The sequence below is a fragment of the Eschscholzia californica genome, unplaced genomic scaffold, assembly GCF_041429995.1.
Source record: "Eschscholzia californica isolate CP2 unplaced genomic scaffold, dmEscCali1.0.p SCAF_5, whole genome shotgun sequence".
Taxonomy (NCBI): Eukaryota; Viridiplantae; Streptophyta; class Magnoliopsida; order Ranunculales; family Papaveraceae; genus Eschscholzia; species Eschscholzia californica.
In genome coordinates, this window is record NW_028238472.1 from 33469190 (window position 1) to 33492108 (window position 22919).

General features: G+C 36.7%; 3 protein-coding genes across 3 annotated transcripts; 2 read left to right on the top strand and 1 right to left on the bottom strand.

The window, feature by feature from the left end:
- Window positions 1-7137: 7137 nt before the first annotated feature.
- LOC147538722 (protein DETOXIFICATION 33-like) lies at window positions 7138-10861 on the bottom strand. Its single transcript, XM_086644689.1, has 9 exons — window positions 10550-10861; window positions 9293-9834; window positions 8962-9048; window positions 8812-8868; window positions 8495-8733; window positions 8052-8170; window positions 7870-7956; window positions 7578-7649; window positions 7138-7481 (listed from the first exon to the last, which is right to left on the bottom strand). The coding sequence occupies exons 1-9, from the start codon at window positions 10805-10807 to the stop codon at window positions 7467-7469; spliced, it is 1476 nt and encodes a 491-aa protein (XP_086500815.1). The 5' UTR covers window positions 10808-10861; the 3' UTR covers window positions 7138-7466.
- A 1438-nt stretch (window positions 10862-12299) lies between these two features.
- On the top strand, window positions 12300-15456 carry LOC147538723 (uncharacterized). Its single transcript, XM_086643737.1, has 4 exons — window positions 12300-12378; window positions 12495-12599; window positions 13314-13503; window positions 15027-15456. The coding sequence occupies exons 3-4, from the start codon at window positions 13355-13357 to the stop codon at window positions 15250-15252; spliced, it is 375 nt and encodes a 124-aa protein (XP_086499863.1). The 5' UTR covers window positions 12300-12378; window positions 12495-12599; window positions 13314-13354; the 3' UTR covers window positions 15253-15456.
- Window positions 15457-18991: 3535 nt separating this feature from the next.
- LOC147538724 (uncharacterized) lies at window positions 18992-22820 on the top strand. The gene is made up of 2 exons (XM_086642994.1): window positions 18992-21166; window positions 22428-22820. The coding sequence occupies exons 1-2, from the start codon at window positions 18992-18994 to the stop codon at window positions 22818-22820; spliced, it is 2568 nt and encodes an 855-aa protein (XP_086499120.1).
- The last annotated feature ends 99 nt before the right edge of the window (window positions 22821-22919 follow it).

Consider the following 22919-nt stretch of genomic DNA (forward strand, 5'->3'; position numbering starts at 1 on the left):
AAGTTCTTCATATGTTAGTTTTTCAACTTCAACTTCATTGAAACAAATGTAATTAATATTGTAGGGAAATTTATATCCGTGTGGACATATAGATGATGTTCTAACACAATTCATCATAATATTTTGAGCTAATGGACGCAGTTTAGAAAGAACTCAAATTCTTTGTTGCATAAGACGTGAGATTCCTTAGATAACAATAATTGACATAGATTTCATAAAAAAAAAAAACAATAATGGACATAGTCCAAATGACTTAATCGTAAGTACTTATTCTCTTCCTTTACCATTTTCTGACCTATAAAGTGCGTTATGAAATTGTCCGTGCCGAAGGCACGGGTCATGCCTAGTTCTTATACATGGAATATCAAGGAATTTGAAAAGGCTTTCTTCTTATAATTTCTCATGAACTTCTTCAAGTAATAACAAATCTGTAATATTGTAATCATAAAGATAGTGATTCAGAGAGAGAATGGCAGGATAGAGAGAGAGAGAGAGAGAACGAGGCGGCCACAATGGTGCTCGATGGTCGGAATGGTGATGGTGGTCGGAAGTTATAGTGGTGGAGGAGAGGAGAAGATGAAGACTAGGGAGACAAAATTAAACAATTTTTGGGTGCAAAATGAAGACGCCCCGTAAGTCAAATCGTGTTCACCAAACTCTTTATGCCACTGAGATTTTTCTTTATGTCCTAAAGCTGCGCCTTTGATAAAATGACGTTTCTTTATTCTTATTCTTTTTTTTGTCGTCCGGACACTAACTTTGTGCATTTTAAGGTATTTAAGATGTTTCCATAGTATAACCAATACAAATGATGCCTTATTCAACAAAAAAAAAAAATACAAATGATGCCTGCACATATTTATTGGCCTGATTTGGCCATGATAGTTGATGATGTGGAAAAGTTATTTTAGGGAAACTCTTAGAAATTTGATCTTTTAAGCTCTCTTGAATGTCATTCTCTAATGGATTATGATCTTAGATGGAGGGAGGGGGAAGTCAGTCAAATGCTGAAGGTTTAAAAAATAATTTAGTGAGTGTGCAAGAATCGTCACCCTTTCCGGGAAAATCTGTCATGCTTAGGCAGTGGCAAAGTAATAGAGCATAATTCAAATTGGAGGATAGACAACTCTTATTCGGCTACTATCCACCAGATTATGACACCTCAGGGTTGTTTAGTTTGTTATGGCTGGACCGAGCCTTGTCCACTTGCGATTCACCTCAACTTAACTAATTTAAGTTTGTTATAGTTAGTTAGAGTTGGTTAGAGACAGAAACTGTTTTCTGTTTTTGATTTGTTAGAGAGTTAGTTGTAATCTCTCTTTAAATACTCTTGTACTCATTTCATTTGAGGTTAATGAGAATCAAATCAACTATGGTAACAGAGCTAATTGCCTCATCTCTGAAAATTCTATTCTCACTTTCTCTCTCTAAAATTCTTCTTCTTCATCTTCGTCTCCATCGACTTCTCCTTCATCATCTTTTTCCTTCTCATCTATCTTCTATCTTCTGATTCGTTAATTGTTCTATAAAACAATGGAGAATCCTAAAATCACCTCTTTGGCTATCAACTCTATGGGAAACGCTATCCCAATCAAGCTTCAAAGTGATAACTATTTGGCTTGGAGATCACTTTTTATTCCAATACTTAAGAAATACAAAGTGCTTGATTTCATAGATGGATCTCGACCACAACCTGTTCAATTTCTGGATACTGAATCGAAGGAAATCAATCCTGAATATCTTGAGTGGTTAGAAGAAGATCCGACTTTGTTAATTTGGAAAAATTCCACTTTGTCAGACTCTGTGATTCCTTATGTGGTAGGAAATACTTCTTCTCAAGAGTTATGGCAGAATCTTGAGGATTCTTTTGCTTCAGCTTGTACTTCTCACATCTTTCAATTGCAAGAAAACCTTCGTGATTTGAAGAAAGACTCAGAGAAAATGCCTGAATTTCTTACGAAAGTAAAGAAGATATCAGATTCTCTTGCTGTTGCTGGTAGTCCAGCCTCTAGTGCTGAGTTAGTCGTGAGCATCTTGAGAGCTCTTCCATCTGAGTATGATTCTTTTTCAGTAGCTATTAAATTAAGGAAACCTCCTGTTTCTGTCACTGGGATAAAAAAAATCTTTTAATCAGTGAGGAAATCACAATCTCTGAGAAACAAAAGAGGTCTATGCTCAATGTGAATCAAGCTTTATTCACTAATCCTCAAGTTCGATCGAATCAACCAAGGTTCAATGCCGGTAATTCTTCCAATTCGTATTCTAATCGATACAAGGGAACAAGAAATTATAATAACAATTCTTTTCAAGGAAAGAACTATGCTACCAATAATAGTGATTCTCAAGTTAAAGCCATATACTCATCAAGCTTCAAGAAACACTAATGGTGAAAACCCTGTCTGTCAAATATGTCGTAAAGTGGGACATACTGCTGTTGAATGCTATCATCGCATGAACTTCTCCTATCAAGGTCGTAATCCACCCAATAATTTAGCAGCTATGCTTGCTACAACCAATATTTTGGGTGAAAACCCATGGTATGCTGATACTGGAGCTTCACACCACATAACTCAAGATGCTTCTAACATAGCCTCTTCTTCCACTTCTAACTATAAAGGTAAAGAGGTAATCCCCACAGCTAATGGCCAAGGTATGTTTATTTCTCAAACTGGTAATTCTATCTTTAAGCATAATAATCATACTTTCTCTCTCAAGAATGTGTTAGTTGTTCCTCAAGCTACACATAATCTGTTGTCTTTGAATAAATTCACAAGGGATAACAATTGTTCTATAACATTTGATCCTGTTCAATATTCTGTGAAGGATCTCATTTCGAACCAGACTCTTTTTCAAGGGCCAGCTAGAGGTGGTTTGTATCCAATAATGCTAGATATTGGGTTCTCTTCCAAACCTCAAATAAAGGCTTTGCTAGCAAGGACAGCTTCACCTGCTCTCTGGCACAAGAGGTTGGGCCATCCATCTTTTCAATCTTTGCAAAAATTGAAGCATCTCCTCACCAATACCTCCATCAAGCCAATATTTTGCTCAGATTGTCATCTAGGCAGAAGCAAGAAACTTTCTTTTATACCTTCTAATAATGTAGCTTCTTTACCACTACACTTGTTACATATAGACCTATGGGGTCCTGCTCCTAGTGTCTCTGTTAGTGGCTACAAATACTATGCTAATGTGATAGATGAATACTCTAAGTTCTGTTGGATATTACCTTTATCAAATATATCACATTTCACTTCTGCTTTATGTCTTTTGTTACTTCTATTGAAAATCAATTGGGTCACAAAATAAAAACCATTAGAACAGATGGAGGAGGGGAGTTTCTTGCTACTTCTTTTAAATTGTTCCTTCAAAACAAAGGAGTTACTCATCAAATGACATGCCCTCATACTCCAGAACAAAATGGAGTGGTTGAATCCAAGCACAGACATTTGATTGATCTTACTAGAACCTTGCTTGTTCAAGCTTCACTTCCTAGCTCCTATTGGCTTGAAGATCTTCATTCAGCTAATTACCTCATAAAGAGGCTTCCTCTACTGACTTTGCAAAATATTTCACCATTAGAAAAGCTTTTCTATTGCACACCTGACTATGACTTCCTCAGAGTTTTTGGTTGTGCATGTTATCCTTGGTTGCGACCATATGCACATAATAAGCTTGCACCAAAGAGCAAGGAATGTGTTTTTATAGGCTATGCTACCAATCGGAAGGGTTACAAGTGTTTAAACCCCACTAATGGTCGAGTTTACATTTCAAGACATGTGGTTTTCAATGAAGAGTATTTCCCATTATCTTCTCCCAAATATTCTAACATAGGTGCTTCTCATGATAATCATCACCTTATCTTATACCAATTGTTCCCATTCCAACAACCTATTCTCCTCCTAGCACGGCTGACGAGGAACCTACTCCAATAACTCCTATTCACGAACAACCACCAGTAACTCCTATTTCCCCTCTTCCTGAACCACTATCACCTGTTCATGACCATTCACCCCTATCACCTGTTCATGACCAAATTCATGAACCCATTCCTGAATTACCTCCTTCACCTATTGATCAGGCTCCTATTCATGAACAACCACCACCCACAATTCAATCCATTCACCCAATGCAAACAAAAGCTAAGTCTGGAATTTATAAACCTAAAACATTCTAGCTTCAACTAAACATCCTCTTTCTTCTACATTGACCACTACAACTTTACCTCCAACACCAACTTATTTTACCCAAGCTAACAAGGTTCTTCAATGGAGAGAAGCTATGGCTACTGAGTTTAAGGCTTTACAAGATCTCAATACTTGGTCCCTTGTTTCTCCTTCTCCTAATCAAAATTTGGTTGGTTGCAAATGGGTCTTTATATTAAAGCAAAAGTCCGATGGTAGTATGGAAAGATATAAAGCTAGATTAGTGGCAAAGGGCTTTCACCAAAGAGAAGGAATCGATTATTCAGAGACATTCAGTCATGTGGTCAAGCCAACTACAATTCGAGTTCTTCTCTCTCTAGCTGTTCAAAATGATTGGATGATTAAACAACTTGATGTTAGCAATGCATTTCTTAATGGTCATCTCAAGGAAGAGGTTTATATGACCAAACCTTCATGATTTCAAGATGTTTCTTATCCTAATTATTTTTGTAAACTTCATAAATCTCTTTATGGTTTGAAGCAAGCTCCAAGAGCATGGTATGAAGAATTGGTGGATTCTTTGCTAGCTCTGGGTTTTCAGAAATCCTTCTCAGACACATCATTGTTTGTTCTGTCAGACAATGGGGTTCTTCTATATGTGTTAGTTTATGTGGATGACATATTAGTGACTGGTAACTCTACCTCAGCTTGGGCATCCCTCATCACAACATTGAGTTCACAATTTGCTATGAAGGACTTGGGTCCTCTTCATTATTTTTTGGGCATGGAAGTTAAGAGAGATATGTCTGGACTCTATCTCTCTCAAACTAAGTATACTTTAGATCTTCTTAAGAAGGCTCAAATGGCTGATTCTAAGCCATGTTCAACTCCACTACCACACAGAACAAAGTTGAATCCTACTGAGGGTGAGCTCTTTAGTGATCCTACCTATTATAGAAGCTTAGTGGGAACTTTACAATATCTTACATGGACAAGACCTGATATAAGTTATTCAGTGAATCTTGTTTGTCAATTTATGAGTCAACCAAGGTCTTCTCACCTTTTGGCTTTGAAAAGAATTTTGAGATATCTTAAGGGTACAATCACACATGGAATTCAATTTACTAAGAGCAATTTTTTGAGTATACAAGGATTTGCTGATGTAGATTGGGCTGGTAGTGTCTGTGACAGTCGATCTACACCTGGTTTCATCATTTACTTGGGTGGAAATCCTATCTCTTGGTCAGCTAAGAAGCAACCTACTGTGTCCAGGTCTTCAACAGAAGCAGAATATCATTCTCCTGCACACACAGCAGCTGAAACCTTATGGATTTGTTCTCTTCTGAAGGATTTACATTGCTTTATTTCTGTTGCACCAATTCTATGGTGTGACAATGTTTCAGCCTTAGCCTTAGCATCAAATCCTGTCTTTCACTCCAAAATAAAGCATCTTGCATTGGATTTTCATTTTATCAGAGAGTTGGTGGTTAACAAGAGAATTCAACTACTCCCTCAGTCTCAAATTAAGAGACCCAGACCTAAATTCCTACAAATTTTTCAAATATTTTTTTCCACTTATACCCTCATTTGATGCTCAGATTAGTGAGATTTCTCTTTTTGGTTTAATTCAAATTAAATTTCTTTACAAAAAATAAGTGGAATAAATTTGGATTTTATTTAATGCTGAAATTATTTTCGGTAACAATCCAAATTGTTCATGTCTTTGAATGGTATTTTTACTTTCAAATTGGATGGGGTTTTTTCTTCCAAATTAGATTGTTACCGAAAATAGATGCTTGAGGAGAAAAATGTATAATATAGAGATAAAGGACAATGTTGGAAATTTGATGGATTTTATATTATAAAAGAAGAAATGGGTCTTTTATTTGAGACAAATCAAAAGGGAAAGTGGGAGTATCATATATCAACACTTCTGATCAGCCAGCTGATGTGCTCACTAAAGTTCTTCCAGGTCCTCATTTCACCCAACTTAGGTGCAAGCTTAAGCTCTTTCCCATCGCTTAGCTTGAGGGAGGGTAATAGAGCATAATTCAAATTTGAGGATGGACAACTCTTATTCGGCTCCTATCCACCAGATCATGACACCTCAAGGGTTGTTTAGTTTGTTATGGCTGGACCAAGCCTTGTCCACTTGTGTTTCACCTGAACCTAACTAATTTAAGTTTGTTATAGTTAGTTAGAGTTGGTTAGAGAAAGAAACTGTTTTCTGTTTTTGATGTGTTAGAGAGTTAGTTGTAATCTCTCTTTAAATACCCTTGTACTCATTTCATTTGAGGTTAATGAGAATCAAGTCAACTACAAAGCACCGATTGAGATGATGTTGTGTGAATCTTTGGCACTGCCTGCCCTTCTTGTCATTTTCTCCAAGAAGGGCAAAACTTAAGGTTCCGAGCTGACTTACATAGACCTTCTTGCTTCGTCTCCTTGATTGGACCAGGGCTGGAAGAGCTGCCTTGATGTGAATCTCTGCTTGCATAGAGGCAGGGCAGAGCTAAGGGGACCAAGCTGACTTCCACAAACATCCTTATTTTGTTTTAAGGCTTAAGCAGAGCTAAGGGGCAAAGCTGACTCGGATCCACCTCTTTGTTTACCTCTGAGCAAGCGTTGGGTGCAAGATGCCTTGGAGACCCGTACCGACCTCCCAACAGTCTCTCTAGCTAGAGTTGGTCTTACGTTGTACTGCTCCGTCAAATCCATCCCTTGATGGCTCTATCAAAGTTTTGTTCGTAGGGCGCATATGCGTTGCCCTGAGTGGCTTAGGTTAATCTATTGACTAGTTAAAACTAACTAATATTTGGCTCAATAATAGTTGTACTTTTCTATCAAATTGTGGGTTGTTTTTTTGTGGGAGTCGTAAATGAGTCTAAATAGTTGTTCACTTGGATGTCATTTTATTTGGTGGCGGTTGATTACTCCATACTCATTTTATTTCTTCATCATATGTGTTAATTATGCTATGATGATTAAACGATCATTGGAAAAAATGAGTAATTGAATAGATCACCCCAATATGAATACATTAATCCCACCATTAACACATCAATATTTAGAGCATCAACAAAAAAAGATTTAACTTCAAGAAAGGCTAGATAACAAAACAAGCACTCCATACTTCTCCATTATCTTACTTCATCCTAAACTAGATAAAAACATCATCTTTGATCATAAATCATCACTCTGCTTTCAATTCTGAAGATTAGTGGTTGGTTATTGACTCTGTCATGAGACATCAATGCCTGAATTGAAAGAATAATCAGTGTTTTCCTTCCCTTAATCATACACTTAAGCTAGGCCCACATTCTTTTAAGGTCTATTGTCCTGTAAAAGATAAACAAAAGAGAAAAACACAAGAAATGAGAAATAAGAACTCATTAAGAATTTTGAAATTTGGGTTAAGAGTTTTGAAGTAGTTACAGTTTTAGAGTTTTCCCCATTTGATTCTACTGATCCACCCCATTCTTTAATTCTAGAGTCGGCTAACAATGCCTGTAAGTTGAGTAAGAGATGAGTAAGAAACTCCCAATATGAGATATATATATATATAGAGAGATAGAGAGAGAGAGAGAGAGTGTGTGTGTGTGTGAGAGAGAGAGAGAGAGAGAGAGAGAGAGAGAGAGAGAGAGAGAGAGAGAGAGAGAGAGAGAGAGAGAGAGAGAGAGAGAGAGAGAGAGAGAGAGAGAGAGAGAGAGAGAGAGAGAGAGTGGACCTCTTTATTCCAATTTGTTTTAAGAGTAATCCCAAGAAGGATTAAAGTTTGTAAACCAACTCCACTAATCATTCCACTCCATATTCCCTACAATTTTAGAATCATATATTAGCATTTAGAAAGAGAAAATTAGTGGATCAATACATTTTATTAAACAGTAAACTAATTGAAAGGAAAATCACCTTTACTCCCAAGTTGAATGTTGATCCAAGCAAGAACCCAAGGGGAAGACCAACAATGTAATAGCATCCAAGGTTAACATAGGCTACCAACCATTGCCAACCAGCTCCAACAGCCACCCCTGCATCCATATACATTATAAGAACTCATAGTCCGAGTAACTAATCTTTAATGTAATTTCAAGGTTCAAAACTTAAGTTCGTGGGTTTAGGGTATATCGGAGTATCAGAAGGACAATTTGTAATCTTTGATATGTCAAGCTTTTAGGTTAACCATTTGTTAACTTGATCCAATTAAAGGACCAAGTCAGGTTGATCAAGTTAGCCAGTCATGGTGTGAAGCAACATATAGAGGCCCACACCTACGGGCTTAAAGTGCGGTCGTGCAATTTAAAAGACTAGGGGGTAAAAACATTATCCCTAATCAAGATTTTGTTAATTTTTACCTGTTAAAACTGGTTGAATACTGTTGAGTAATAAGGTGAAGGCGAAGAGTACAGCGAGATCAGAGACGGATTTAGCTACTATAGCACTGTTAGTGAATGGGAGAGGAAACACATTCCTTGTAGCCAAGACTAGAACAAAGAACGCTATTCCGATCAATGTCGCAGATAGAACGACGACTAATATAGAAAACTTAGCTGCTCTTGGCCTTGCAGCTCCAAGCTCATTTGAGATCCTCACACTATTAACAAGTTTTAAAAATGTTATTAACACAAGAATGTATACTTAATCACATTTAGTGCGAGTGTTTCAAGGTTACCTAATTGCTGCATTGAATCCCAAGAATATCATGATCTCCCATCCATTTAGGTTAGTACTGTAACGGATGAACATTATTCATTAGCAAATTGTCACTCCAAAATGGAAAAATTGTGAAGATTTTCTGCCATGAATGAACAAAAGTACTTACCAGATGGAAATAGCAGCTACTGCAATTTTAGGGTTCTGAAGTTGGCCCGCTAACACGACGAGGAGCATGTAATACCAAAACTCAAGACTGCATTTATCAAGAAGAAAACAAGCTTAATAATTCAAACCTTAATATACAAGATTTCAGAATAACTTAACAATTTTATCAAATTAGTAAAACTAATTGGTGGTCCTGAGTAGTCCTAGTTCCATTCTATTAGACATGGGCCAATTCGAAGTACTTTTAGAGACCCTTTCCTCTTACAAGTTCGAATTTTTGGAACAAGCCATTGTTAACAATAGAGGGAGAGAGAGAGAGAGAGAAGTCGTACCACATCATGATAGCAGAAGCGATTGAAAGCTTAGCAAATGCTCCCAAGTCACGGAAGGCGCTCATACTAAACCCGGTCCAAGCACCAGGGCAATAACCAAAATAAATGTAAGCAAATTGGCCCAAAACCACAATCCACCAAGATAGATTCAAAGCAATAGCTGCGCCCGGCAAGCCAAGCTGAAGTTTTATAATAAGTAACCAACACATGATTATGTGGAACACTAGTGCCAAAGCAGATACCCAAGCCATGGTTAAAACCTTGCTTTGTGCTTGTAAGAACTTCTGTATCGGGAAATTAAATCCGTATGCGAACAATTGTGGGATCATATAGAGAGCGAATCTTCCCGCGAGTTCTGCAATTTCCTCGTTTTGCCCGAAAAATTTCAAGATTGGAGTAGCCCAAATGTAAATGGGTAGCAAACATATGCACATTGCATTCAATATGATCCATGACCTTTGCATATAAACTCCCAGCATGTGATGTTGTTTTGCTCCAAATGCTTGTCCACATAAGGTTTCTAATGCACTGCCCATTCCCAACTGCATCATTTAACATTCTTTTAGGTTGCGCAATTACATTTTTCAATCAAACCTAATAAGTGTACTTGCCGGTCGATTTGAAATTTGAGGTAAAATAAATCACTTTCTATTGGGCTACTCGACCGATGTATTGTCTATTTATCTTGCAAACTACCCTTAATTTATCCACATGAGGCCTCTTCGAAGGAAAAAAACATTATAAAGTGTACATGTTTTCAAGAATGCACTATTAAGCATGTGGTTCGGGAGGTGAACATGGCAGCTGACTTCCTTGCTAAGAGTGGGCCGGCCGAGGAGCAGGAAATTGATTTACAAAGGCTACCAGCTGAGCTGATTGCTATAGTCCGAGACGACAAAAATGGTGTTATTAGACTAAGAAAGACTTGGAGTTTTGTTTCTCTTGTTTTTTTGTTGCTTTTTAGCTAGCTGCTCTTGTTCAGGGTCGGGCCCTTTAACCCGCTTACTAATGCAAAGAAAGAAAACATTATAAAGTGTGCTATGTTCAGACGGACAACCTTGTTCAGAAGCAAGGGCGGAGCCAAGATTTGAAGTTAGACCGGACTATCCTAAAATTGCTTAGAGAACAAAAATTTCATTTCTAACGTAGATGAACTCACAAGTAGCATTTGAACCAAATAGACAAGTGTAACCGAGGTGTAACAAAAGACCACTGGTTTAGAAAAAAAAAATTAAGAAAATTAAGAAAAACACATACCATAATTCCAAAAGCAAGACCAGCAATGACCATATTTTCAGTAGACACAGCATCTAACTCAAGTGTAGTAAGATGACCAGCAAATACTTGTGTAGTTGCTCCAAGTGAGTATTGTGCAATTGCAGTAAAGATTGCTGGACCGGCTAAGTACCATAATTTCTTGTTTTCCACAATTGCTTCTTTCACAAACTCACCACAATTTGTGATCTCCCCAATATCTGGTTCTTGATCAAGCAATGGTTTCTGTAAATCCCCCATTTCTTTTCCTCTTCCTTTCTTGATCAAGTGAGTTTTCTTCTTAATTTGTTTTCTACTTCTTCCTTTTTTGTAAATTTTTTTTTGTTTATATGATTTGTATAAGACGAGAAGCTCGTGGGAGTCTAAGAAGCAGAGAAGGTGCCTGCAAAATATTTGGTTTTTATATTTTTCAATATTAATGTTAGAAAATTTTGAGTGGCAGATTTCTCGTGGGATTTGTATAAGCAAGTTAAAATGTCAACATCACTATTTTAATATTAAATTTGGAGCATGTTTGGCATCATTTGCCTTTCCCCGTCCAAAGTGAGTCATGAGTGATGTACATCTCACAAAGTAAAATATTGGATCTGCAATCTACGGCTAATTATGATAGAGTTTCGATATCTTCTTGGTGATTTGGAACAATTTTTTGTATGGTTTTTTTTTGTTGAAATCATTTTTTTTTTGTATGTAGTGAATCTTCATTTTGGTGGACGTTCCAAGAATAATGTGCAGCAGATAGTTTCCAAGATATTTATTATTATTATTATTATTATTATTATCATTAATAGTTTGCTTTTGGCCTCTAATTTGTGACTAATTCACTGATTTGACATCTATATGTGTTTGAAAGTTCGATTTGACCCTCAGAAACTAAAAAAACTCTAACTCACCTCATCTCTCCCTCTCTCCTCCATTTCATCGTCTTTCTCCTCGATTTCATCACCTCTCTCCTCCACTTAATCTCTTTCTCTCTAACTAACCACCTTCTTTGACAAAGGTCGGTGGTCGGTCAAATTTTTCGGCGACCTTCAAACTATAAATAAAAATATATTTTTGTTCTTCTTTCTCTCTCTCTTTCTTCTTCTTCTTCAGCACACACTTTCCGTTCTTTTTTCTCTCTCTAAACTCTGTGGCGAAAGAGAGCCCTTTCGCTGCAGATGTGGTCAGCAACAAACCTTTCAAGATTTGTTGAAGGTCTAGTCCAGATTTGGTAAACCAGACCTTCGTTGAAGGGGTTCCCCTTCGCAAGAGAGTTTAGAGAGAGAAGGGAGAAGAAGAAGAAGAAGAAGAAGAAGAAGAAGAAGAAGAAGAAGAAGAAGAAGAAGAAGAAGAAGAAGAAGAATATTGTTTTACCTTGATTACCTTATTTTTCTGAATATAAGAAAATTAGAATGATATGAAAAGTTTACATTTTAACAAAATCATTACGTAAGATCCCTGACCAGCAAGAGATTGCAGAATTATTTCTAAAATTACTACCTAGGAGTCACGTGAGATGAATTGAGACTCTTACAACGTGATATGCAAAGCGGTATATTAGAAAAACAGAAGCAAATAGAGTAAGTGAGGTATTTCTAGAAACTAGAACCTTAGGATCCACGTCAGATGAAAGAAATATTTCTTGAAACCAGGGTTTTTCAAAACTAGGGGCTCATCGCCGCGGTTTGGAGATATAACTATGGGCTTTGGATCTATATAAAAAAACACCATAGACACATTCTATGCCATCCTAAAAAATTTTCTATCTAAAATAATAGTATTGGCGTTTGAGATACATATAGGGCAGGTCAAGGGGTTCGAAAATGATGGTAAGTTTCTCTAATTTTGATTTTGTCCAATTTATTTTACTTTGTATGAATTTTATCCTCTAATTTATTTTTGGATCTAAGAACCTTCTAAAATTTCTCCATCTTTTTTTTTATAGAATTGAAATACCATGTCAATAGTGATGTTGGTGAAGTGAAACAATTTAGGAATGCGTGGTATGGGAAAGCAACTGCCGAGGCCTCCCACTTAGCCCTTAAATGTGGTAACTAAATATCTCATTATATTTCAAAATATATGAGATTATGTATTTTCAATTTTTAGAGCAAAGGTTTTTTTCTATTTTTTTTCTACTTTGCCTACTTTCTTTTCTTGATTGTCAAGATATAGGTAGTGTTTTTTTTCATAATTAGATCAGAAATCTAATTTGATATTTGAATTGACTCGGGTGTATTCAAGGTTGTTTGATATTTTATATGACTCATGCATCTGTTTCATTTTAACAGTTGATTGAGACTGATTTTAGTTCGATCCGAGTTAGAAACAAATTTTAGAAGGCTCCTCCATCTCATCTGTTCTCTCTGCCACTTCATCTTCTCGCCACATCATCATCTTCTCCGGCAAAGGTCGTTGGCCGGAAAATTGGCCGGCCGGCGACCTTCGCTGGAGAAGATGAAGTGGCAGAGAGAACAGATGAGATGGAGGAGAACTTTCAAAAAAATGTATTCTCCATAAAAATTTATTCCTCGGAGAATTTTCAAAAAGATCTGGATTCCCTCGAAAATTTATTCCCCGGAGAATTTTCTTTATTCCTCAAAACCGCGGCCATAATCAATAAGTATTTACTTCACTTCTGTTTTAGGAATAGAGGTTTTGTTTTTCGTCAAAGGGTAGGTTGTTTCTTCGAAATCAAATAATCAATGTTCCATCATGATCAATTAGTTCTACTTGTTCTTTTTTCTCTTGTTTGAAAATGTAGTCCAGTTGGAGGTTCTGTTAGAGGTTTTGCTGTTGAGGCAGATGAGCCTATGGCGAAGTTTAGTGGCGATGTTGATTAGTGGAAGAATCATTTGTATGATGACTCTGATTTCTACCTCTGATCCTTCAGAATGTCCAAATACACATGGAAACATTGGTCAATACATTAATGGAATCGACAACCATACCCGGTAAGATTTCTTTCTCTTTCTAATAACAGATTCTTCCTCCAACTATTATAAACTAGTGTTTCCACTTTGGTTACCTAACATTTGATAGTGTTTCAATTAAGACAATTACAATCAAAAGTAATAGTCTTAATTGTGTTTATAGTTATACAATGCATGGATCAGACTTCGAATGGCTTGTGTTATATATCTCAAACTTGATGTTGTTGGGTAATCCCACATTGATTGTGAAAGTGGGAGGAAAGCCTCACCTCTTGAACTAAGTTTTTAGGATGAAAAAGCTCCGGACCACCAAAAACTAGTATCAGAACCTAGGACGAGAGAGATCTTATCCCAATAGTCTATCAAAGTTAAAAACCAACATTTGAGATAAATTGTTGAGATAATATCTGACAGTGTCGGGGGCGTCACCTCTTAGGATAGCTTTTGAGGTGAGATGCACAAGACACCTGACATACCTAGCCAATCAAATGAGAGACGAATAATTTAAATTATTTGCATTTACGAATTAGTCTAAAGTCCAATATAAATGAAACAGGGATGGAAAGAAGAAGCAAAATGTCAAATGTAACAGATTTGGTGTATATTGCGAGTGTCGAGTTCTACTCATTGCGAGTTGAGATATTCGAGTACACAGGAGACTATATTATGATTTTAATTCATCCGAATACAAGCAATATCCCGCCCACCACTTTATGTAATTTAGTTTCATTACATGCTCCCATTATTTGAGAATTGAGAGAGTTTCAATAGTTTATACTTGTAAACCATTATCTCTAAAGTTCTTGTGCATTCGTATATGAAGCTCAAACTTGAGCTACATAATTTAGGATTTTAATCTGTAATAAGAACTTTAAAGATAATGCTTTACAAACATATATATTATCTTTGAAGTTCTTATTACATATTAAAACGGTAAATTTGATGTAGCTCAAGTTTGTGAAATAAGACTTGAAACTTGTACAACACTGCTATTCTTATATTGATTTTTGTATGTTTATTATTTACTATTGATTGAGCTCTTTTGATTGTGTACCTGCAAATTCAATTTTGGTTGCTTCTAAAGGTACCGGGTCAAAAGGTTGTTAGCATCCGGAAATTTTATTAACTCGGGTCAATGGCCATTGACTCGAGTTCTCTATAAACACCGGTTTTTAATGTAGGTGACGTTCACCTTCGTTTGCTTCTTCCATCTTCTTCTTTCAAAATAAAAGGAATCCCAATTAGTTTTTCTTAGAATGAATAACAAAAGACAATTAGGAGGTAGTAAAGAGCATGGTCAGTCGAGGTGGGAACCATACGTTCCACCTTAGAATCTGCTCAAGATATTTGACTAGTTGAAAACGTTTGATTCAGATCCATTCTGAATATATTTAGGTCTAGATTTAGGACTAAGATGAAGGTACCCAATTACCCTTAGAGAATTGAGAGCCTTTTTCAACAAGTATGTCTTCTCTCTCAATCTATCTATCTACATATATATAGAGGTATACTTTTGTCTAACTATATTAATTGTTGAAATGCAGTTTACATGGAGAAAACTGTATTGAAGATATCCAGATGCAAGAAGTAACTGAGAAGAGACAACCACTGTTTGCTCGTGTTATATTTAGATCTGCTGCCATTGTTGCTGCTATCTTAGGTGGTAAAGACAGGGCTAAGTATCGCATTAATGGGAAACATGTATGGACTAGAATCTTTGTCGACAAAGTTACCGAGGGCCAGTCATCGGGACAGGACAAGTGTTGCTGAGGAATGGTGATACAAGGGGGGTTAGTCGGTCAGAGTCGTTATCATTTGTCGTTATCATTTGTTGTTGTTGTTGTTGTTGTTGTTGTTGTTGTTGTTTTCAAACTACATTAATTGTTGTTGTTGTTGTTGTTGTTGTTGTTGTTGTTGTTGTTTTCAAATTCATTTGATCTGCATTAATTATTTCTATATTTTGAAACTGTTAAATTGTGTCTTAACTGTTAAATTATGCATTAGTTATCACTATATACTCTCCTCTGGAAACCTTTCTTCCTCACACCTCTTTCTCCCTCTCTTGCTCACTACAATTTCTCCTTTATTAGTAGAATTGTTATCGTTAACAAGTTTGTTCTTATCTATGTACTATTAATTCTTCTTGTAGCTATTACAAAAGAAGTATTAGCTAGAGATATGCAAAAAACAATATTGGGCAGGAGTTTGTCTACAAATCTACTTGATGATGATTTTTTTTCCCGTTTTGATTATTGATACCTCGTAGGCATTTCAGTAGTAAAGATAACAAATTGTGATTTAGACAGACTAATGAAACAAATGTTACTTTTCTTAGTTATTTAGTATTAGTTTTCCAATGTTATTATTATGTAACTATTGATATATTATAGATAACGCAAATTCGACATAGCTCTTTATCAATTTAATATTGCGTATTCTCCTTAAGTTTACTAAAATGTTTGACTGTAAATACAATTATTGATATTAAGCAAATCTCTCTTTCTCTCTCTCATTATTGTTTTATTTTCATTCTATTATACAAATTATATAGTGGATTTCGGTCCCTAAGTCAATATTTTTGAGGTTTTGGTTTTCAATCTTTTTCTACCACTTGAGTCAATTCTAACTCGTTTTGAAAGATCATCACTTTTGAGAGTTCATTATTATTTTATTTTTTCAAATTTTACAATTTGAAATCTAGTTTTTGTTTCAAAACTTGATTCGAGATGAGTAAGATTAGTTGATATTCTTACGATCTTTTAACTACAGTTTACGAATTATGTAAACCCATAGAGGAACATATCTTCTTCTTGGGTAAATTTTTGATACATATTTAATTTAATTTGTATAAATTTCTCTTGCTTTTCTTCTATAGACTTTGTTAATAATTTCTCTTTTATCAATTTTAACTTGAATTACTAGTTTTAATTTACTAATATAAAAATTGTTTTTAGAAAAAATATTTGTTTTGATATTTGAAAGACAATCAGTGCACAATCAAAGATATAAATATTTCTCACTACGGGGTTAAAACTTTCAGAGGGCTAAACTTCCAAGAACCGTTTTCTAGAGAGACAGACAAAGCCAAGTATTTGATAGTCTTTCTGGTGAAGGAGCCCTTCCTTCGTCGGAATCTCCGTCAATTTTGAATGGGAAGATGTCCTTTTAAGTTATATTATGTCTTAGGTTTAAATTAGAAGTTCCTCTTTGACGCAGCGGAAAATTCCGGAAAAGAATTAAAACTCCGTCTAAAACTTATAGAACCCAGAAAAAAGTCTTTGATCTCCGTCTAAAGACTATAGAACCAAAACTAAGAAGATTTAATACTAAAAAGCTGAACTTTATTGATAAACTTGAATGAATAAAACAACTCCTAGATCCCCCTTTATATTGACTTAGGGTTTCCTTAACCTAATCAAACTCAAATAACAATTTCTAATAAATAAAATACTACTTTCCTAAACCTAATCAAATTCTAATAACAACTTCTAAATAAATAAAATACTAGAATCTAAAACCTAAAAAGTTGCATAAAAATATAAAACTGCTAAAAATAATAATTTTCTACTAACAAAAATATTATGCTACTAAAATAACTAGATGAAAGCCAAAAATCTGCAAAGCAAGTATTTTGGGTAATGGGGCGTTTTTGAGGAGAGAGAAACACCAGGCTGACGTCAGCCACCCTTCGTTTCTTCTTCTCCTTTTTCCCCTAACCAAACCCTAGAAACTCATCTCACCATCCAAATTACAAATACAAAGTAACATAAGAGTACATGCAATCATAAAAAAACTCACCACAAACAACAATCAATTAATAAGCCCTAATCAATTTAACCTACTACTAACTTGTCCCACACCAAAACCAAACAAATCACCAACAGCCATCTTCCAAGCATACACCACACGAACAAGCAACAGCAAAATCACAACCAGCAAAGGCAGCCAAACAGGGAAGTCCCTTCCTGTCCTTAGCTTAATTACTTAAGTTTATGCCTATTTTCTTTGCTTTGCTCTAGTGTTCTAGCTTGATTGAAGTTATACTTAGCTCTGTTCTTCTTGGTTTAACCCTAGCACAGAGGTCAGGAGTATTAGTTTTTGAAGCTTACTTTATTTGCAACTAGTATAAGATAGTTGCTTAGGTATAGAGATATCTGTGTTAGTGTATGGTTTATCTTTCTTAGTGATTATCATATTTTCTTAGCAGTTATGTGAATCTATTCTTTGTCCGATCTTTGGTTTATTGCTTTATTAGTACGTTATCCTTGTGTTCTAGTCGTGTGATTAATTTTTTTTTCATGTAAATAAGTGCTGCTCATCTAAAAATTAGTTTACTAGGGTATTAGTTTGTTTAGTTCCATTTCAAAAATATAAAAATATGTCTTAGTTGAGCATTAATCTTCGTGTTATGTAAGTTTTTTCGTATTGTGGTTAATTTTGTATTATTCCTGTTTTTTTTTCTTTTCTTTACGAGTCTAGGGGTTTAGTCTAGTTTTAATCTCTTTTAGTCTCCATTGCTCTTTTCGTTTAGATCTTTTTGTGGTTTTGTGCCTTTCATTTTATCTATATTGCTAGCTAAGTTCTCAGGGCTTCTTCATCAAAAAAAAAAAAAGAAGTTCTCAGGGCTTGTTTTAGTCTTGGTTTCATTAGTTTGTTGGTGTTGATTCGTGTTGGTGTATGTTGGTGATGCATCTTAGTGTTTGTATCTTCCTTTGTGGTGGGTTTTATTAGTTTTCTTCTGGCAGTTATCAGTAGTTTCCGAGTAGCTGGTGGAAGCTGCTTGAGGGTTAGTTTGGGTGCTTTTTTGGGGAGGGAGTGCCTTCAGAGTTTTTTTAGGTTGCAGCTTATAATTCTGTTGAGGTTAGGGAGTGCCGGCATAGGGTTGAGAGCTTTGAGTTTGTTGTTGGACTAGTTCGGTGGTAGGTGCCTTTAGTCTTGGGGTAGGGAGTGCCTGCAGACTTTGAGAGCTCAGCGGTGATTAGGGAGTGCCGGCAGAGGGTAGCTCTTTGTTCTATCGCTTTCTTTAGTGTTTAGGGTTGAGAGCGTTGAGAGTGTGGGTGGTCTAGTTCGTTAGTAGGTGCTTTTTGGCGTGGGGTAGGGAGTATCGACAGATTTTAAGAGTTCTGTAGACCTTTTCTAGGTGCTTTCAGTTTTGAGTTCGGTAGTGCTTTGGTAGTGGACTTTTGAGGGCATTCTGTTGGAGTGCTCTCAGAGTCTGGTCCCTGAGAGCAGGCGCGGGGAGTGCTTAGAGAGGTAGTCTTAGTGTATCATCCTTTTAGGCGCCCTCCAGATTTTGAGTTAGCAGGGTCTTGGGAGTGCCTGTAGAGCCGAGGTTTTTGCTTGGCGTTTGGAGGGTTAGTGCATTATGGATTTAAAAGTGTTGGCCTGGAACCTTCGTGGTTGCAATAATTTTGCTAATCGTAAACATCTTCTTAGTCTTATAAAAGATCACAACCCGGACATCATTTTCCTTTCTGAGACTAAATGCATGAACGTCAACATAGACAAAATGGTGAATACCAATAACATATACTATAAGCATGTGATTGACCCGGTGAATAAAGCTGGTGGTCTTGCCCTTTTCTGGAATTCCAATTTCGACGTGGATATTATTCATGCTGATATTAATATGATCCATGTCAAAATTACACAGGTGGTTTTGGGTAGTAAGATTTTTCTCACGGGCTTCTATGGGTGCCCATATAAAAGCAATAAAATGAAACCCTGGGAAAAGCTTACTAGTCTGGCCCCTAGTGGTAATAGCCCGTGGGTAGTTATAGGAGACCTTAACTGCATCCTTGATCCCTCGGAGAAGCTGGGTGGGCAACCGGCTCATCTTCCTACGATTCAACTGCATAAGAATATGATTAACAATCTGGGCCTTCATGATTTAGGTTATGTTGGGATTCCGTATACTTGGACCAATAGGCAATTTGCAGGGAATCTGATTGAAGAGCGGCTGGATAGAGCAGTGGCAAATTATAATTGGATCAGCTGTTACCCGCATTCTAGACTCCATCATTTAGATACTCTGGGATCTGATCATAAACCTATTCTTCTTGCGACCAAGAATCAATCGGCTCTAGGTCGTAAACCCTTCAAATTCATTCGCACTTGGATGTCTCACCCAAATTGCGCTAGCTTTATCAATACCAATTGGCTTAAACCTCCCCATCAGATTCAACTCAAGCTTAATTCCCTGGCCATTAAGCTCTCTAAGTGGAACAAAGAAGTATTCGGTAATCTGGAGATGACTATTAAGCAGCTCACTCAGAATCTTCAGAGGATTAATAATGCTGAAGCGTTCAAAACTACTTACTCCCAGATCGAGCATCTTCTTCTTCAGCAAGAGAGTCTTTGGAAGGAAAAATCTCGAATTGCTAATATCAACTTGGGTGATAGAAATACTCAGTATTTCCATGCCAAGGCCACCACTAGACTTCGTAAGAATAAGATTCTGGCCATTAAGAAGGAGGATAATACGTGGGTGAATGATGAAGCGGAAATTGCGACGCTCTTTTCGAGACATATTCAGCAGATTTCCACCACAGTGGGTTCTACTATCTCCTCGACTATTACTAGTTGCTTCGAACCTCAGATCTCGGATGAGCAAAATGAGTCTCTTACAGCGATTCCGCATTCCGATGAGATTCGGAAGGCAATTTTCTCTCTTAAGCCTGGGGCGGCACCAGGGCCAGATGGTTTCCCTCCTTATTTCTACCAATCTAATTGGGAAACAGTTAAGGATGACATTCATCTCATGACCAACTCTTTCTTTCAGCACTCTACTCTTCCTGAGATGTCGAATCACACTCACATATGCCTTCTGCCTAAAACTAAAACTCCGCAATCGCCGGCCGACTACCGTCCTATTAGCCTGCTAAACACCACGTATAAGATCATTACCAAAATCCTGGCTAACAGACTGAAACCCATTCTAACTGATATCATATCCCCTTTTCAAGGAGCTTATGTCCCTGGCAGACAAATCACTGATAATATTATTATCAGTCAAGAGATTATCCATTCATTCAAGAAAGTTAAGGGTTCCAAAAGCTACTTTGGGCTAAAGTTAGACATGTCTAAAGCTTTTGACAGAATTGAATGGAGTTATCTGGAGAGTGTTATGAAATTGATGGGTTTTTCTAGCAGATGGACCAATCTCATTAACACTTGTCTTTCTACGAGTTCGATGGCGGTGCTCATCAATGGGCGTCCGGGCAGCACTTTCAATGTGAGCAGGGGTATTAGGCAAGGGGATCCGCTCTCTCCTTTTCTGTTTGCCATAGCCATGGAAGGTCTTAGTCGGCTTCTAGAGAAAAATCATAATGCTTCCTCTTTCATTGGCTTTCCCATCCCCAATGCGAACTTCTCGTTCAAACATCTCCTTTTTGCGGATGACTGCATCATTTTCGGCCAAAACTCTCTTGAGAATATTTTCAATCTTAAGCAAATTCTTAAGGAATTTAGTGACGCTTCCGGTCAGATGATTAACTACGCTAAGTCGAATATCTTTTTCTCGAAAAATTCGCATCCTAAGTTCAAACGGATGATTATTAGAGAACTTAAGGTTCACCAATCTTCATCTGGGGATAAATACCTAGGTACTAAACTTTTCATTGATCGCAATAAGAAACAAGCTTTCAACTCTCTTGTCACCCAAATCAAGAATAAACGCCAAATGGCAAACTCATCTCCTCTCGCAAGCTGGCCGCTCGGTAGTTATATCAACCATCGCAGCGGCTGTTCCTCGATACCAAATGCAGTGCTTTGCGCTTCCTAAAGGCATAAGCAACAGCATTGAGTCTATTCAACGGACTTTCTGGTGGGGAAAACCCAAAACTTTCCATACTATCAACTGGAATTCTATTTGCAAACCTCGCAAATATGGTGGTCTCGGGCTTCGTCTTCCTCAACTCGACAATCAAGCTTTCCTTCACAAACTGAACTGGCGTATTATCAGCAACCCGAAGGCTATTTGGGTCCAAGTGCTGAAAGGGAAGTATTTTCATAAATCCCAGAAACCTAAGCCCCCCAAGAATCATTATTCGTGGCCGTGGAAATCTATATCGAAATACTATGATCAAAGTGAGAGTCTGATTTTTTGGAATATTAACAAAGGAGAACTTATCAATATTTGGACTGACTACTGGATACCTAACCATCCTCCACCTATTCTTAATGATAGAGGTTGTAACTATGATCGGGTTTCTCAACTTATCACGAACGGTACGTGGAATTTAAATGAAATAAATAAGTACTTTACTAATGAGATTTGCAGGGCGATACTTAGCATCAACCTTAATCCTAATGATGAAGACAAAGCAATCTGGACATTGACTAAATCAGGTAACTTCTCTCTTAAATCCATGTACAATTTTTTACGCACCAATACTATCTATAATACGCAGGACCAGATGGACTGGTTTTTCATATGGAATATGAATACTATTCCTAGGATCAAACTATTCCTATGGAAGTGCTGTACGAATAGCTTACCAGTAAAATCAAGGATCGGCAAATTCATCGGTAATAATTACTCCTGTGTGAACTGTAATGAGGAGGAAACCATAGATCATGTTATGTTGCATTGCCCGTTTGCGAAAGCAACTTGGTTTCATTACCAAGTTAAAACTTATCACATTAGTACCACTATTCAATGGATACACCAATGGAAATCCCTTGACGAAGAAACTATTAATTTGTATGCTAAAATTCTTTGGTTTCTATGGAAAGCCAGATGTGAAAACTGCTTTTTGACGATTAAACAGAATCCAATGCAAATGATAGAAAGGATAAACAAAACCACTACTACCCCTCTCAGAACTGAGAGTTGCACTACCACGAAGGGTAAAAAACAAACGGTTATACAAACATGGAGACCTCCATCGACACCTTATATTAAAATCAATGTAGATGCCTCTTTTGTTAACTTACATGAACAGGCAGGAATCGGTTACATTATGCGAGATGCAGAAGCCAACTTTATACTAGCGGTAGCAGATAGTGTACGAGGGCAAAATGCTGAAGAATGTGAAAGTTTAGCGGTATTATATGGTCTACTTAGCGCGAGGCAAATGCAACTATCTTATGTGCATTTAGAAAGTGATAATAAAGCAATAATCCAAGCTCTCAATGGCGAGGAAGGATGTATTCAATGGCAATCTCAAAGTATCATCCGGCAGATCAAAGACATCAAGGAAAACTTTTCAGGAATTATATTCTCTCATGTGTCTAGGAATAGTAATAATTATGCAGATGCGTTAGCCAAATGGGGGCGAGCTCACGGGTGTAAGAAACTTTGGAATGATGTTGTGTCTTTTTTTTCGGATTTCTAGTTGTTATATAATAGACGCTTGGTTTTAATGGTATTTTCCTTCTTCAAAAAAAAAAATAACTAGATTTTAAGATATCCAAGATACTTGGAATATCTGATG